Raw genomic sequence first — 17885 nt, 5'->3', positions numbered from 1 at the left:
ATGTGAATGACACAATAATAGACCAATGGATGATGAGAGATGACTTAAAGTCCCTAAAAGTAAGCAAATTAAATAGAAAATTTTGTAAAATCAAAAGTTTTTGGCCAACGCCAGACCTAAACATTTAAAAAAAAAAAAAAATAGTGGAGTAAAAATAAAAAATGAACATTACTCCAGTTCCGAGCTTCTTGAACTATCGCGCCTTGCTATGGAGTCTTTGAGGTGTGAAATAATTATAGTTCAATGTCACCCACGCTATCTACTGACTATTGACACTGTTGAGGTAAAGGGAGGGTCTTGCATGACTAATGCCTACTTGACAAAGGTGCTATTTCCCTGCTTCTGTTTGGACACTGTGATCACATATCAACGGCCCAGCACAGAGCAGATTACATATGAATGAGCATACAGCATGCTCTGAAAACTCCATTATTCAAAATGGAACAAATAAAACACATCTATTAATGTGTTCTAATAAATTATGAAAAAAATCTCTCCACTTAATTGTGACAGTTACTAACATGAGAAGCGTAAAGAAAATAAATTGAGAATATTTTGTTGGTTTGTAGGAGAAGACTGCTATATAAAATGTGTATTTTTTGTTTGTTTGACCAAGATATAGTTCCTTTTTCCAGCGGAGGCGTTCACTAGCAGCAGTCACACAGACCGCGTTGTGTAAAGTTACATATTGCTTCAGCACTACATCATTTGGCACAAATCCCTTCTGGTATGATAACTGTGAATGAAAGCGGGTCCCGAAGCACTCGTGACCTAGGTAGCGTGTGCTTTTCCCTCACGGAATAATAACCGGGAAAGGTTTTATTGCACTTTGGAGCCTTACCTCAGACACCTGTTCCCACCAGAATCATTAATGAGAGCCCAAGGTAACGTACGTAATGACGTGCGTGCCCCTATCGACCCCAGAATCTTTCTTTTAGCATTTTCTATCACGTCCATCAGGCATACAACCCAGTGCTTGCCCTTCACGCATCTCAACGTATGCATTTATTACGTAGCTGAGGGACAGCTGGAAGTAAGTTACTAAAAGATGACATCTTCTTGTGTTTGATTATCCGTGGATTGCTTCTTGGAGGCTGAAGAACAGGAATGCACGGCCGGCAGCGCGCTGGCTGTGGGGTCGAAGTTTGAAGTACATCGTGAGTAAACCAAGAGTCATTATTGCCTCCCTGCCTCCACTGCTGTCAGCCTGCACTGCAGAGCATGGTGGAGGCATGCAGCATTGTTTGTAAACAGGCCTTCAAATCTTACAGCTTACCTGATGAAACTGGTGGAGACAATTGGTTAAGAGATTCTGTAGCTGGGGCGTTTACCACATAATTCTGGATTTACTGCATTTGCTACATAATGTGCAAATGTCACAACTGTGGTTTCTACCTCAGATTGGTGAAAATAATGCTGCCAGAAAGTGTACATAATTTGCCTTTTATGCTGCATAATTTACATAACCTTTTCGTATAATTTGGCCCTATATGCCACAACATCCTAGTAGCCCTGACAACATTGAAGCTCTACAGAGTGGTTTCAGGGTTGTCCTCATGATGATAAAACCCATATTTCACAGGGAAACACAAAATAGTTTCCTTATTTCACGATTCCCAGAGTGTAATATGCTATTTATTACCATTGTTAAGCGTGGGGGATGGACATTACTCACAAGAGGTGATGCCCCTACCCTCCCTCAACAAGGATAATAAATATAATATTACACTCTGCACAACTGTATAGCTGTATATACGGTTTATGCAATGTCATTTTTTTCAAGGAAGGTAGTCATATAGGGAGTTAGGACTCTGCATCAATTGGCTGGAACCTCTAACAGTTTCCTTCGCTATCAACAACTTTACCAAGGAAAGGCTGGTGTGCCGTGTGCTGCTCATCCACAGATTAGAAGGCTCAAGATTCAGGATGCCGGGATAAGTGACTAAGTACTTTTTGCACTTTTGCCAGAGAAACCCAAATCAATAACAGTGGGTACTACCGAATCAAGTAAAACATGGCCGTGGACTGGAATTCCAGGTACATTTGTGATTCCAGCCATTGGAAATTTGACACAAGAGACTTCCAGCAAATGAGGAGAGAGAGGTCCTTCATTTACTTTTGAGGTCGATCTCTTTGCAAAACATCTGGCCCTTCAACTGTACTGTTACTTGAGCCGGGGAATGATCCACGTGCACAAGCAGTGGATGCATTCCTGCAGGACTGTCGAAGAGCACATACTATGCCTTTCTACCCTTTCCAATGATAGGCATCCGAAGAATCTAGGCCATCTGTTGATCTGATTTTGAGAACACTGGTCTGGAGATCCAAAGTCTGGTTTACAGTTCTTCTCAACTTTCCTGGGATTTGCTGATCCCTCTCCATGAGTTTCAATCCTTTCTGATGGATGTTCAGAGTCTCTTGCACCAGCAAATGCTGAACAAATCATCGAATCTTACAGCACAGTGGATTAAAAGATGCGCTGTTCAATCCTGGTCTTTCTAGCTAGACAGGCTTCCTTGTTCACTCAAAGAAAACCTGATCAGAGGGTACAGTCAAGCGATATGGTTCTGCCTGATGAAGATAGTCACGTTGCCATTTGGGGGTGGGGGAGGTGGTAATCCTGGATCTTTTGGGAGCCGAGGTAGTGCATATCTTAAATTTCCTTTCGGAACTAGCCAAGTCAAGTGCATCTTATATGGCAATTACTTCCTTTAAGTAAGTCACCTCAGCAGGACTTTCTCCAATGAACAAGCTGCCAGTGATATGTAAACTCCTCTGAGATATTAGGCTGTCTTTTTCACCAGAGCCGAGACATTCCAACTTTTGGGACAGTAATATGGTTTTAATGTCTTCCCTTCATAGCCATAAAACAAATATCTTATTTGTACGGAACTTTCACCAAGATGTCCATGCTTTTATATTTAGTTAAATGTCACAGGTTTTCATTTGTGCGAGCCCTGGATATTTCAGATGGGGTAACATTCACTACTGAACAAAGAAAATAAAGGATGGCATGAAAATATAGACAGGTAAAAGGCTACTGGTGCACCCTACCTTGTAGATGAGATCCTTTAGCGTTCCTTTTTCACTGAACATTCGGATTACCAGAGCAGAGGAGTCACTGGCTGTTGCAAATGTTATTGGGTAGATGTAGGGATGCTGTGGAATAAAAACATTCACCTTAATTGTGGAATTATGCAATTAACAAACGCAATGGATTATTATATCATCATGCAACAGTGTTGTTCGCCTATGGTGGGCCAAGAGCCCCAGTGGACAGCTGTAATTCAGGCAATCCGGGGATAAGGACACACATGTAGCGATTTAAATTTGTCGCTACGCTGTTGCACTCTAGTAACTGTGGTGCCATAGTTGGGCGTTCATTTAAAAAATATTTACACTGCAAGTCGATACCACATATAAGTCTACAGAAAGATATAAAACACTAAAAGCTGAGCTGAAAGGGTTAACTCTGTCCAGTGAACTAGGGTCTTAATGCACATAGATACATGTAGGTATTGGCATGTTAGAATGAATAATGATTGTAGTGATGGTTGCAACTGCAGTGTTGCAATTGTAGTGGCACAGTGTTGTAATATAATAATAATAATAATTCCAGATTTGTAATGCGTGACTTATCACCCTTAAGGGTATCCAGGTACTGGTGGCCATCGGGGAGATTAAGTGAGCTATTGCCCAGAGTCGTATGATGCTGGGCTGAGCTGCCGCCGGGGAGCGAACCCTGAGCCCTGCGCTCCGAAATCAGACGCTCTGGCCGCTGTGCCACACCTCACCTCCTGTAGCTGTGATGTTGACATACTCCGATTTGCAGTAGTGTTTGAACAGTAGTGTTCTATTATACGGTTGCAGATTTAATACATAGTACGGTTTTGTTGTATTTGTCATCTTGTAGTTGTATTGCTACAGTTAGTGTTATGGCGTGATGTGGCACCGTTGTGTATATGGTGTGGCATTGTAATGATAGAGGCTGTGGTGCGGTTGCAGTGGCAAATGCAGATTTTCCACAGTTGTAATGTAAAGAACATCATGATTTTATTAAAAAAGGCACGGAGGCTGATATTATGCATATTCCTTATTACTACCCAAACACAGCAGCAACATAACATCATAGTATCAGAATATTTGTAAACATTCTAGAACTTAGAACATGTATAAAACCCAATCACAAGCAGCCATCTTCCTCTTGTGTTGCTGCTCAAACACGAGATAAGTACTTATTTTAACTTCTGCTGAATATTTAATTAAACAATGAGATTGTAAAAAGTTTGAGAGAGAATGATAGGTGAATGCGTTTTTGAGTATATTATGGTTCATGAAAATGTTTATTTGTGTGAAGAGCAAAAATCTGGTGTTTATACTTATTATTCTTACATTCTGTTGTGTTGGAGTTTCAGTACCGTTATTGTAAAGTTGTAGTTGTGAAGTTGCTGCTAAAGCTGTAATGTTGGTAGTAGTGTTATAGTATTGAGTGTAGTTGTAGAGTTGTAGATGTATGCTGCAGTGGTACGGTACTTAATTTTCACAGGCACAAGTCATCAACATCTAAAGCTTGCCAGGGACACAGCTACAAGACATTACATTATTATGCTCTGAAAAGTGCTAAACTTAAAATAACAGCAGGAGATGCAACCAGTCAGCAACATTTTCACATAATAATGTTACAACTGTCCCAGGAAGTTAAAACTTAATTCCAATGCAGGAGGAAATACAACAAATGGAATAAATAGAAAACGCACCAAAAAAAGACAAAAATCTTTATACACATTGCCCGTAAAATTAAGGTCAGTGTAGAACGCAGTTCCAGTAAGCAAATGTTAACTGCTCGACATTAGGACAGAATGCACGTACCATGTTATTGGTCAACATTGCAAAATACCAATTTTGACATTGCAAATAAAGAATTTCTCAATATGAGCAAAGGATGTGGTTGGGTCGTTGAAAGGAAATGTCTCAGCACACAGTTTACGTCCACAACTGTTACACGATTTTGCCTACTAAACATAACTGTGTTAGAATAGGGGATGCATACCTGGGAACTGTTCTTGGAAGGATGGTCTAATATTGGTTTACTTAAATTACCTACAGATAATCTTCATTACTCCCTTCATTGCTCAAGTACTTAGGTACATGAGAGGCCCCACCCCTTTGGTCCAGCAACCCTTCCCTTTCTAGTCATATTCTCTTTCATTTACCTCGCCCACTGCAGGCACTTGTGCCAACACAACCTCCTGGCCATGCCAAGCACACAACCTGTAAGCTGTTGAAGAGATCATGGGGTGGGTGGATGGCCTTGCAAGTAACTGGAACTTGGAAGGGAGAATCAGAGTATTGAAGATTGCTAGAAAGTTATCCAGACATTCTCCCCTCACCTCCCATTCTTCACTCCATTCCTGATGCAAATGAGGATGAACCAAAGTGGCATGTCACCGGTGAGATCATCATAATCCACTAAGGACATACCATATACCTGGATGTTGGGCCCTTTGAGGATGGAGAGGCATTTTAAGCACGATCTCCAATTTGAAAAAGAATTACTGGAGAAAGTTAAGTACCAGTGAAAAGCAGTTAGTTCCAGAGTGTGGAGAAGTAGCTACAGGGCCATACTGAAAGAGTGCTATCTGTGGAGCACAGGACAGGGTAAGACACAGGCTTTGGAAGCCTTGTCGCTGCTACCACCGAAGAGGTGAAAGATGTTCTCTTTTAGATTCAACCCAACTAAGACCATGATGAAGCTTGAGTCGTAAGTGGGCTTGTTGGAAAACACCCAGCGATGAGCCAACTTTAGAGTGCTGGGAGAGCCTGAAGCGATACAGACTCGCACTCTATGAATGCATGTAGGCTGTTCTGGGTGACTTGTTGGGAATGGGCACACAGTCGGGTGACTATCCCTAAGACGTGGAGGTGATACTTCTGTTGGTGGAGGGGCAGTAATGGTGCTAGTGCAGTCTCAGGATTTGTAGTATAAGATCATACGCCTGGCTATCGAGAAAAAATGGTTATACTGGGAGAAGCTACAATTATGTTCTTTACATATAAGGGTGTAGGTACTCTGTCATGGCAAGCATTGGCAAAGCCAATAGGTTTCTCCTGTGTAAGATCTACTGGTTTTGTCAAGGTTTTTTTTACAGACATGGTGAACAGCAAAGCGAGTTCCCATGTCGGAGTTGTATTTGTGGCAAAGGCCTTTAAGACTTTTGGGCAAATGTACATGAAATCTGTTGCTTTCATGGCTATCATTTTGACTTCACTGGCGAAGGGATCTTGCGGACAACTTGTGTGCTTGTTTTTTGAGGGACTGCATATTTTTAGAGGTTCAATGGTGTATTATGCATTAAGCATGTGTGCCACGGAATTGTGCGGTGAAACAAAAAATTCACATTTCAAAGTATTGCACAATACATCCTGACCATTTTCGTATTTCAGCAGAAACAGAAACCGTTCGGAAATACAGAAAGGTCCGTCCTGCCTCAATGGTATATGCTCTAAACCTGCACTTAGTGGAATCTAATCAGGTGATCAGTCTCCGTGAAATGAAGATCAAGGCATATAAACCCCGGATATATGAAACGATTGAAGTTTGAAATGTGTCAGAAAATGATCAGATAGCAATAGTCTGCTAGCCTGGTGCTGCTTGGAAATTATATCTGGGAGCGTTTTCAGAAGCAGTTCAGTAACTCAGGACAACCCATCCCTGTCCGTGTCTCTATTCTGGTTGTAGGCTGGACCACCTCGCTAAATCAGTGCTGATTTAAAAAAATAATAATAATAATCGAGTGTTTTATAAAGTGCGGACATGATGACCCAAGGGTATCAGAGCTCTGTACAAATGAAAAATATCCTTAAACAAAGAGGAAAACATGAAAAATAACACCGAACAAAAGCATAGACCAAAGTTTAAAAACTCCAGTAGGATATGGTATGTTGCAACAGTTATTGTTAAATGACCGCCATTTGTTTAAAAGTCACAGGGAGGGACTCCCCAGGATGGTTCTTCAAAAGTAAGCTTTATCAGTTCCTAATACCTGGGGGGCAATGTTTTTGTAGGTTCTATTGGTATGTCTGTGCTTCTCCACTACATTGGCATTACACTTTCAAACATTACATTACTTCTAGCACCTAACCCACCCTTGTTCTCAAACACCGGGCCGCTGGAGCTCCAAATTCTCGACTTGAAATGGGTCTAATCTTTAGATTGTGAGGCAGCCAATCTAAGCTTTGAAAGCAAGATTTGTTCTCGCTCCTGGGACCTTTGCCTCCTCTCGAAGCCCCCCACATCCCCGGTGTGTTTTCAGATAATATAAGAGGCTTACAGAAACACAAATTTGGAAGGAACAGGTTAGAGCCCTGAAATAACCCAAAGGAGAGGCACTGCGCTTTATAAAACCAAATAGTAATAAAATAATAAATGGAACAACAACAGCCAGGGTCTTAAAAGAAGAACTGAGCTGCCTGGTGGTAATTGTATCTTCTCTATATTAATATAACTGGTTATTTATACAGATCTTTTTTTCTGCAGATGCTGCAGTTTCTAAAAGATGTGAATAACGGATGTTAGCATTGTCCTTTTGAATGGCCCTCGGTTTTCTAACCACGGAAGGATAAAAGGCTGACTAGGCCATCCTTGCTTCAAGGGTGCGAGTAGCACATCATGCCAGATGTCAGCAGTGAGCACTTAACTATTTGACCAATCTTGCGGGCTATTTGGGATTAGAAAAAAAGCAGGGTAATGGAACATTTGATCTGGCAGAAAAGGAATAGGTTCAATCACAGATAAAATACTGTTTTGCAGTGCGAATAGGCACGTCATTTAATAGGCTCCCCACATATGCAGGGCCAGCAGTTTCCGACGTGGTTTAGAAGGACAAGTAAATACACTTATTAGAGAGGTGCAGCATTAATTTATCTACGTATATGTTAAGGTGCACAGAACTTTTTTGTTAATCCCATGAGAAAGGGCTGGAACCAGGACTGTTTTCACCTGTAACTAGTACTCATGTAAAGCGCTCCAATACCTTCTGGTCAAATTTGCACTATATAAATAAATGAAACAAAAAACAAAAAAAACAAAACACTAACGAGGTCCGGGGAGGAGGCTGGGAGCAGCTACAACAGACTGTGGGGGTCAACTTGAGGGAGGTCGGGGGGGAAGGAAGGGCAGGAGACTGGAGACATGCAGTCTTGGAAAGAGCATGAAAAAAAGAAAAACAAATTACCTGCAGGAGTCTGTGGCCAGCAGACAGGTTACGGTACTCGTCCATGCTCCACAGTAGGGACAGACAGTGGAAGGCCTAGAGTAAGCAGGGAGGAGCAAGAGGTGCTGGCCAATCAAAAGGAAGGTAAGGTAAGTGACGTGAATCGAATCAATGGTAAGTAATGGGTGGGCTCCAAGCCTGTTTTTAACCCGTTTGTTGCTTTGAATGTTCTGCGCCAGTGCTGAACGTTCGAAGAAACGGGTGCGGCCGCGTATGCCAAGGGACGTGCGCAGCACTACCACGGTAGTGCTCGCGACGACCATTGGCCGACGGCAGCACTCAAGGGGTTAAGCTTTCTTTTTTCATAAACAATAGATTTCTCTGACAGCGTATGCGCATTGTAGGCATAACCTAAAAATGGGGGACTATTACAGGTTGGAAAAGCTATATTGCAGAGAGGGCTTTCCAACATGTCTGAGACTGGTACATCTGGGGAACAGATATCTTATTTTTTGTGGAAGCAGATTCATCCAGGGATTTCCTAAAGGGGTTGCACCCTGGCACTGGGAGAATATGGACACAGAGATCAGAGTCTTCGTTTTGCCGCAGTGTTGCTGGGGGACTGGGATAGTGTTCAGGTCTGGGGTTCAGTCTGTTAAGTGCGATTAGGAGAAGGTGTGGAAGGAGTTGTGAAGGTTTGTCCTTGATTTGTGTATGATTTCCTTTGCTTTCACTCCAGCTCCACTTCCTTATCCATATGCCATTGGGAACCACTGATGGTTGAGTGTTTGCATAGAGATATGCTCATGAATATTTTGAATGGGCGATGTTTATTTTTTTACTAGAATCCATTTTGTTGTTCTTTGGCAGAGAATTTCGGAGTGTAAAGGGTTTTTTTTAAATTGTGTTTTAAAAAGACATCATGAAAATAACATTCCAACATAATATTTGGTTCACTTTGGTTAAAGGATGGAAATATTATACGGGTGGTCCTAAAAGTTAAAGTTCTACTTTCCAGTGAAATTGCACAAATTTGAAAAAGAAAAATGCGGTGATGGCTTGATATCAAACACACAAAAGTTGATGGGAGGATACTTGTAATAAATCTAACCACTGGTAAGTAATCGAGTGGGGTAGCATTCCAACCCATCGTTTTTTATCCACAATGCCACCTCAGATCAGATCGAGCAATAAGCAAATCAGTCTTGACCCTACTCCAATAGAAACAGTCCATACCAAACTGTTAACCAGGTCCTCCCTGAAGCAGAACTCCAGTAACCCAAACCCAGTTTTGCCCTGACTGGAGCTCTTCAGTCGGCATGTCTTGGCTTACTTAAAAAAATAATACAAAAATACACCCCTGCCTCCAAGTACAGGTATCAAGTATAGTCTGCTAAAATGGTTATAGAATGTACAAAAAAAGCAAGGATTTATCACATGGGCAAAGTAGAATCACTGCCTGGTTATATATGCCTAGGGTGAGGCATAAAAGGCTTTGAATGGAGCCTAAATAAAATCTACTTTGCAGAGAACTTTCCCATGGGTTAACAACAAAATTAAAATAAGGCTCCGGGCCCAATGTGGTTTGAATTATTGCCACATGGATGACTTCATCAACTCCTACTCCTCTCCAGACAGCTTAGCATGGGCAATTAAGTTCTCCCTGGCTCACAATTATTCTGCTTGTGTTATACCTTGCAGATATTGAGAGACACACTCAGTACACTCCCCCAGACAACCTTACCAGCTACTTAGCACCCATGTATAAAACAGCTTTTTTATTGGAGCACTTTAAATAAACAAAAGGCAACACGCAGATACGATAGGGAACCTGTAAACAAATTATAACCATAGCCCCAAGATTAGAGATACACTTTTCATCCACACTCCTTCCTGTAGCCTGTTATGGACTTGTTTGAACAGGTATGAACTACATAGATCCATGCAGAATACCTAAAGATAATGAACAAAATACATTGAAAGAGTTGAACTACAGATCAAGTTACTTCCCTTTGGTAGCTCATTATCTGGTAGAGACTATCTAGCCACAGATTCTTTAACTTGTGAATTGTCTCCAGGCGACCGAGTGGATCTGGAATTTTTCTTTAGAGTAGTGCCCCTGCATGCATATAGGTGGTATCTTTCGGCTCCATGTGACATCATCCGTGCCAGAAGTGGCGCGCTGGATGCCTATATAGGCGCCACACCAGCGTGCTGACATCAGTTTCTTTTCCCGAATTTCCATACCAGGAGTGCGGAGCCACGAAGAACACCGACCACTGGTGTGGAAAACTATGGCACTGAAAGGAGAACAGCCCTGTCCCTAGAAATCCATTCATAGAACGGGGAGGATGGGTGGGTCGGTAAAGAATCTGCAGCTCAACTATCTACCAGATAAGACGCTACCGAAGGTAAGTAACTTGTTCATCTGATAAAGACTTCAAGCCGCAGATTCCGTACCTCGTGAATAGATAACCAAGCAATACACCCTCCCCCCCAGGGAGGTGGGTGAGTGGACTAAGTTCATATTACGAGTCCTGCAGGACCGAACAGGCAAAGTGCCCAACCTGATGGACCGCGGACTGTCCAAGCAGTAGTGGTTTGTGAATGTGTGCAAGGAAGCCCGCACTGCAGCTGGGCAAATATTCATGACCAGAACTCCAGGTGCTAACTAACCCAGCGGTGGCAGCTTTAGCTTTGGTGGAATGAGCACGGGGTTGCTCTTTGTCCAACATGTAGCAGATCTTGATACTTAGATGACATCCTGCAGCTCGCGAACCCTCCGGGCAGATGCTGTAGCCACGAGAAAGGCTGTCTTGATGGTAAAGAGCCTGAGGGGACAAATGGAGCACCCTTAAGGGAAGTGAGGACAAGATTGAGGTCCCATTGAGGCATATTGAAAAGAGAAGGTGGGAACACATGTTGTAAACCTTTCAAAAATGTATTTAAAACGGGGGATTCGAAAAGAGATTGCTGGTCAGGCAACTGCAGAAAAGCTGAAATATCATAAATATAGCCCTTGAAAATGCCCAGAGCAGATAAAGAATTAAGAAAGGAACCTGAGAGAAGTGGGTTGAAAGGGGATCTATCTGTCTTTCTGTACACCATGCCACAAATTTCACCCAACAGCAGGCTTATACCATATGGGTGGAAGGACACTTGACTGGCAAGAGAACGTTGCAGACTTCAGGGGGGAAGGGAGAAAGCTGGCAACTTTCGTCGCTCAATCTCCAAACAAGAAGACAGATAATTGACAGGTTCAGGTGGAGGACCCTCCCCTGCTGATGAGGTAAAAGATCCTCCCGAAGAAGCAGCCTGATCAGAGAACCAATGGCCACCGCACCCTTCATACACTGATTATACCCTATAGACCTAACTGGTGTCTTAAGATCTTCTGAAACCAGGCTAGCGGCTGTGCCAAGTGTAAAAAGAGCTGAGATGGCTGGCAGCTCGTTCAGCCTCTTGGCCCCCAAACTGGGGGGGGGGGGGGGAGGGGGGAGGGGGGAGAGAGGAGAGGAGAGGGAGAATTGTAACTGCTGAGGTTTTTTTTAGGGAGGTTAACAGAATGCTTGTGCACTATTTTGATTAATTACCTAATGACTACTAAGGGAGAGAGAGAGAGAGAGAGAGAGAGAGAGAGAGAGAGAATTGTAACTGCTGAGGTTTTTTTTAGGGAGGTTAACAGAGTGCTTGTTAACTATTTTAATTAATTACCTAATGACTACTAAGGTCAGGATTTAACCATGTGCAACCTTTTATAGCAGCGCTATATACTACTTTAGCAAACTGACTTCCGGTTCAACCCCCCCCCCCCCCCCACCCAACTCCCCCTGTGCGCTTTTAGAGTAAAAGGTGTGGGTTCAAGCCATTCATTTTATGTACAGGTGTATCCCTTACAAAACTATTACATCCCAACAAACCTTACGATTTTCAAAATATGCACCACAAAAACAAGAGAAAGGCTTTTTTTATGCTAATACGGATTAGTTCAGGTTACAGCATAAGCCACTGCAAAGCATTTTCTGCCTGATCAGCAACCAAAAAACATGTTAAGCTTCACGGTTCAAAGGTCATTCAAAAGAAACTCACCGAGCAGGAAGGAAGAAGTTTCACTGCGCACTGGAAGTCTTTGTCAGACAAGTATTTGTCTGGGCCAAGGTCAGCCTGAGGAGAGATACAGTAGTAAGGATCAGCACATTACTGCTCAACACGTTCAAATAACTCGGCAAACCTCCAACCCAACGTAAACAACATCCAGGCTTAAACCGATCTAGAATGAAAACACTTTGGCTGACTAAGGGTCACATGGCATGTTTCTTCTTTTTAGCTGTTGATCAGTTGGAAAAGTAAAGCCTGCCTACTGGGTGTCACGTTGAGTGCGTACATATGCATATATTAAACAAGCACTGGCCAAGCCATAGGTCTGGCATATGAATGAAAGTGCCTTTTGTGTTATTGATGGATTTAGGCCATCAATAACTCATTATACATGCCATTTGTTAATGCACTCATGCATTCAGTCATCCATCCACCACCTCATTCTTTCATTCACCCTCTGAAACGACAATAAACAAAAATCGGCAACATGTGCAGGATAAAAAGAACACAAGTAGAAACAATTTATGCTTGCAATAACCAAACTAAACACAGAAGAGGGCGTCCATCTTAGAGGTATTGCTGATAGTCTACTGTTGTTTAAAGTTCCAGAATAGGCGCTAAACTGAAAACCACTGTTGTGAGCCATCTTGGAAATGTAATGTAATAATATGGTATGGACAACAGAATTCTATAAGATCTCCTTGTTTAAAGAAAGTAGTTACGATGGATATGGCACACTGCAAATGAAATAAGCAGCAAGCAAGCGACTCTTTACCACTGCCTAGGACAGCTGTCATATCCTCTTAAAAACATTCAAATAAAAAGAGGAGAACTATAAAAGGAGAAAATGTCAAATGAGAGGAATGATCAATCAGCCCTGACACTGAAGCACACTCACTTTAAGGTAGATGTACATATGTGCATGAGAAAATGCTGTCCTTCACAGGGCAAGTGAGCCAATGGCTGATGTGGACTAAACCACTACCCCATGCTGAATGCTGTCATGGATGGAACCAGAGTGTAACTGACAGACAGACCAATGGAAAAACAGAGATGACCTAAAGCCCCCATGTATCTAAACGGATACATAATTATGTAAATGGATGTATGAAATATTTAATGGATGCATTATTTAATGATTTGTTTTGTTACAAGATACTGGCAGGCAGCTAAGAGATTCTAAAAATATTTATGACAGTGCAAATCTCCTCCCCCTAGGGTTTGTGAGAGGCAGTAGCCAACACCAAACACATTCCCTTCAAAGATAATCCATGACATTTCATGTAACAAAATAGCTACCTGTAGGCTTTAAGGAATATTAACAATCCACCCTTAAATACTTATTAATTAATATGCTTTTCACAATCAATATGTCCGGCTTACTGCCTTTCTTGTAACTTTACCTAATAAATAATCAGGCCTACAGCCTGGCTTGTCACCATAACTAATTCAAGCCTACTGTACTGTGAGTAAGCTTTCCACAAAGCAACCATCTGGCATCGAGTTATAAATACACAAAGGTACACAAAATTACAGTTGATAAAGCAAAACGCTATCTCTCCTAAAAGAGTATAACGAGAATTATTGTAGTGCATGTGTTCTTAGGGTTTACTCAGGTGAATCAATAACACTGAAACCCTTACCAACTAAGGTAATCTGTGAAATTCCATGCGACAAAATACCTGCCAACAGGCTTTACCACAATGTAATAACCCATCCTTAAAATCCAATTGGCTTTAACACTTGCTTTTCACAATGAATAGGTCAAGCCTACTGGCTTTGTTATGATTTTTCATATTTCACAGATCAAAACACATAACATTTGGCATAACTTTTCCCAATGTACTGATCAAGCCTTTTCTCTTTACCACAGGCTTTACACCTTACCCATCACTGGCCTGTAGAAGAGCCCAAAAACTGACGACCATCATGCATATAGTTCTAGAATTAAAACTATGTAGACAAATCCAACTTGCAAAACAATACACGACTCATTGCAACAGAGCCCAACAAGTCTCTTCACAGTGCAACCCCCCCAGTGTTTGTCAGGGTGGAGGGTCAATGCCAAAACTCTTGCCCACTAGGGTAATCTGTGAGATAGCATGTAACAAAATACCTGTTTGTGGCCTGTAACACAATGTGATAACAGACATCTGTTTAATGCTTACTAGCGTTAAGAAATGCTTTTCACAATAAATAAGCTAGTTCAACTGCCTTTGCCATAATGTTTCATAATAAGCAGACCAGACCTTTGGCACTGGACATAAAGTTTCCCAGTGCACAAATCAGGCATTTAGATTAGCAGCGTAACCAACTCACGCCTACAGTATTGAAAGTAAACTTTTCCACAAGGCAACCATAAACTCAGTCATAAAACTGTAAAGATATGGAAAATTACAGTTGGCTAAGCAAAATACTACCCGCTCATAAGGGGGCCTAAGAAGGATTCCCAGAGAGCAAACCTTCTATGCCCATGGTTTGTGATACAATGTCACCAGAACCTAACTAAGCCCCTTTCTCAGTAGTAATCTAACTGTTCTTCTTTGTTGATCACTTAAGGTTATATGGCAGCTGCACTGTTAACTAAACATCCATGTAGATTATCAAAGCCCTGGCATCCCATACAGGTTTCAAACACAAAACTGCACTATGAAGTCTAAAGTTCATGATGGTAAAGGAGGGTTCTAGGAACTGCAATATATCCCGAATGTCCTCCTCCCATCGGTGCGGCTGCTAGAGAAACAAACACGTAATTCATCTAGTTATCTACAACAGCATTACAATGCAATGGGTGTATAATAAATAACAAAATATTCATATCTGTGTGGAGGTGAAGCCTTTTTTCTGTGGTACCACACAACTTCTGTCCAATCAAAACATGTACTCCTGGCTACCAACATGCAGACGGAGCCAAAGTCCCTCTCTGTAGTACTTCTGAAAGCTCTTTTTTAGCTTGAGCTCATTACATCTGGCTACAGCTGCGCTATCAAGTCAGACCTAACAATGGTTCGGGCTGGTGGGGTTGGCTAAGGAAGAAGTGGGGGCAGTAGTAGGTGGTGTCCTTAGCCCCTCCAGTAGCCTCATTCACATGGTCAGTGGTGGGGTGTGATGTTTGTAATGTCACTAGTCACACCCATATTAACAAGGTGACTGTCAGAAAGCGTGTAAGCGCAATGAAGAGCAGAGAGTGCGACTTCAGTGAGAGGGGCAAGGCAGGGCCACGGCATGGTTAAAGTGAGGGCTGGATTGCAGGAGGTCAGGTATTATTTTTGTTTATATGTGTGCGGAGGGTGGAAGTGTTAGTAAAGGGAGGTGGGTGTCTATAGAGAGAGTGTGGTTTGTGTGGGATGGCAATTTCTTTTTTTTTATTTGGGCCGGGAATGAGAGGGTAAATGTTTCAAAGGCTGGTAGGGGAGGTTGGCAAGTTAGCAGGTAGGTTTCTTTTAAAACTGGGGTGGGGTGGGTAAGACTAAGTGTGTTGTGGGTGGGTGGTCAAATGCAAACAGTTTTTTTTTAAGTATTTTGGTGGAGGAAGGAAGGAACTGACACAGGGGTCGGGAATTAGGATACCAGTTAGAAGATGGGACAGGGGCTTTAGGCAAGTGTTTTATGCACAGCTCCTCCACGCCTCCTTTACCGCTACTCAACTGAGGAGCGCAGGGGGAGGAAAAATAGGGTGGCAGAATGGGAATGTTCCCTGCATAGTATATAGTTGAGTTCCACTACCTCTAGTGCCTGACTGAGTGTATCCGGTATCCAGGATTTTTATTTTTTGCCCTGGCTTCACACTAATCTAGTGTGTACGCAGAGGCCTAGGCATATGCCTGGACATGAATGAGCAACTGGTTATGGTGGGTGTTAGCTCACCTAATCATGCACTGTTCACTTGGTGCTCCGCACCTTAAGAAATAAAGAATTTACCACAATCTTTTGGATTCGTGTTTACTCTTGTGTATGCATTTATTTTTCACTTTCTCTATGCAAATTCGCGACTTATGTTATTAGTGGTATTCATAACAATGTCCATACACATTTATAAGTACATTTATCATTACATTTTCATTTTCATCACAGTCATTATATACATCACTTTTATACAAGCATTATTAAACAGGCCCAATGCATTTCGGCACTCGTGGTGGTGCCTTCATCAGGGGCAATTCTGAAAAAAATAAAAAAATTTGAGTGTAAGTGAAAGCAATGTTGAGTGCGTGGACTCATGGGGGTGGACAGATTTATAAATTAAGTGGCGTACCTGCTATCAACTGAATTTCAGGTGTCGATATGGTGACCTGTAAATCTAAGGCTCTGCGTAAATGAAAAAGATATGACGGTAAGAGCTGGGTGTAACATATGGTTTTAAATAACCATGCCTATAACGGTATTATCCACATACCTGCTTGTCTGTATCCAAATCAACTGTAATGACAAGCATACATTTCATGATTATTAGAATCATGGACAGAACATGGTGCGTTCGTTTTTTAATACGTGGAACTGCCCTACCTTATCTTCGTGACTGTGGTGATGTATCTATAAAGTTAAAGAAACATCACGATATTATCATATAAATCATCTAAGTTGGGTCTAACACGCGCTCAAATCACGGTCAGTAAATACCTGTTTGATATGGGTCGCGTTCTTCAATAGTAAAGCCGCTACTCACTGGAAATATATTTCAACCGCGTCCCGACCGCAGTCGCCATTAAATCTCGGACTGCACGTCGCGTTAGAGTAATGTGTGATCATAGAAAACGGACTATAGCTGTCGTGGTCTACCCGTGTGGTCCTTGCTATTCACGCCATCTTAGACTGGTGTTAAAGCAATGAAACCTGTGCTATTGTCTGGTATCAAAAATACTAGAGGAAAGTTACAAGACCTTTTAATAATAAAGAACGCAAGATTTACCTAGCGAAATCGTAAACGGTACACCAAATAGATTTGCTTGTCAGTTGTGGGTTGTTGGTACGCGATTATGTTCGGGGAGCGCAGTGTAAATGTTATGAACTGATCGCCGGGTGTTGATGTGTGATGTCATATATCCACATGTATTTCCAAAATAAACTGTCAATCATATTGTATGTGGCTCATGTAGATTAAGTGCACACTCTACATGAAACCTAGATGCTGGCTGTATCATATTCACAATGATTGCGATTTTGCACTGAAATTGTTAAATGATTAGAATCTATATACAAGGAATCGTGTTCCAACATATTTTTGATTGATTTACAAAGTAGCTTTGTGTTCTCAATGTCATGTATTCACGTTTACCTCCACATATATGCGTGGAAATCAAAAATAACATTCTAACCATAATCGAAAAAAAGTACAAGCAGGATATACAAATCATTACCATTAAAATATTGTTTTCACAGCAAGACATTTTAGATCACACGTTTTTGTCTCTGGCAAAACCCTTATTCTAGACTCGATAAACATAGTTTGTCTATAGTGATGCATCTCATACCTGAACAACATTCTCACTATATGCAGGTTATGAATAACCTTTCGTCTGTTTATGTGGTCTTGAAAAGTGTTGGTGTTACTTAATAAGGGTTATAAATAGCAAG

The 17885-nt window shown here is 41.7% G+C and overlaps 1 protein-coding gene across 5 annotated transcripts in view; it reads right to left on the bottom strand.

Moving 5' to 3' along the window:
- Positions 1–17885, bottom strand: part of PXK (PX domain containing serine/threonine kinase like) — a 282257-nt gene that overhangs the window by 105184 nt on the left and 159188 nt on the right. For all 5 annotated transcript variants that reach the window (XR_013601125.1, XM_078661499.1, XM_078661497.1 and 2 more), the window contains exons 7-8: positions 12303–12377; positions 3055–3159 (exon numbers count right to left, since the gene is read on the bottom strand). Coding sequence is in view for 4 of the 5 variants with exons in the window: in XM_078661499.1 (XP_078517625.1) it covers positions 3055–3159; positions 12303–12377 (180 nt within the window). In the remaining variant the exon portion in view is untranslated. The remainder of the gene's footprint in view (positions 1–3054; positions 3160–12302; positions 12378–17885) is intronic.

This window comes from Lissotriton helveticus, chromosome 9, assembly GCF_964261635.1.
Source record: "Lissotriton helveticus chromosome 9, aLisHel1.1, whole genome shotgun sequence".
Lineage (NCBI taxonomy): Eukaryota > Metazoa > Chordata > Amphibia > Caudata > Salamandridae > Lissotriton > Lissotriton helveticus.
The sequence above is the reverse complement of the archived record's forward strand: the minus strand, read 5'-3'. Positions and strand labels throughout refer to the sequence as shown.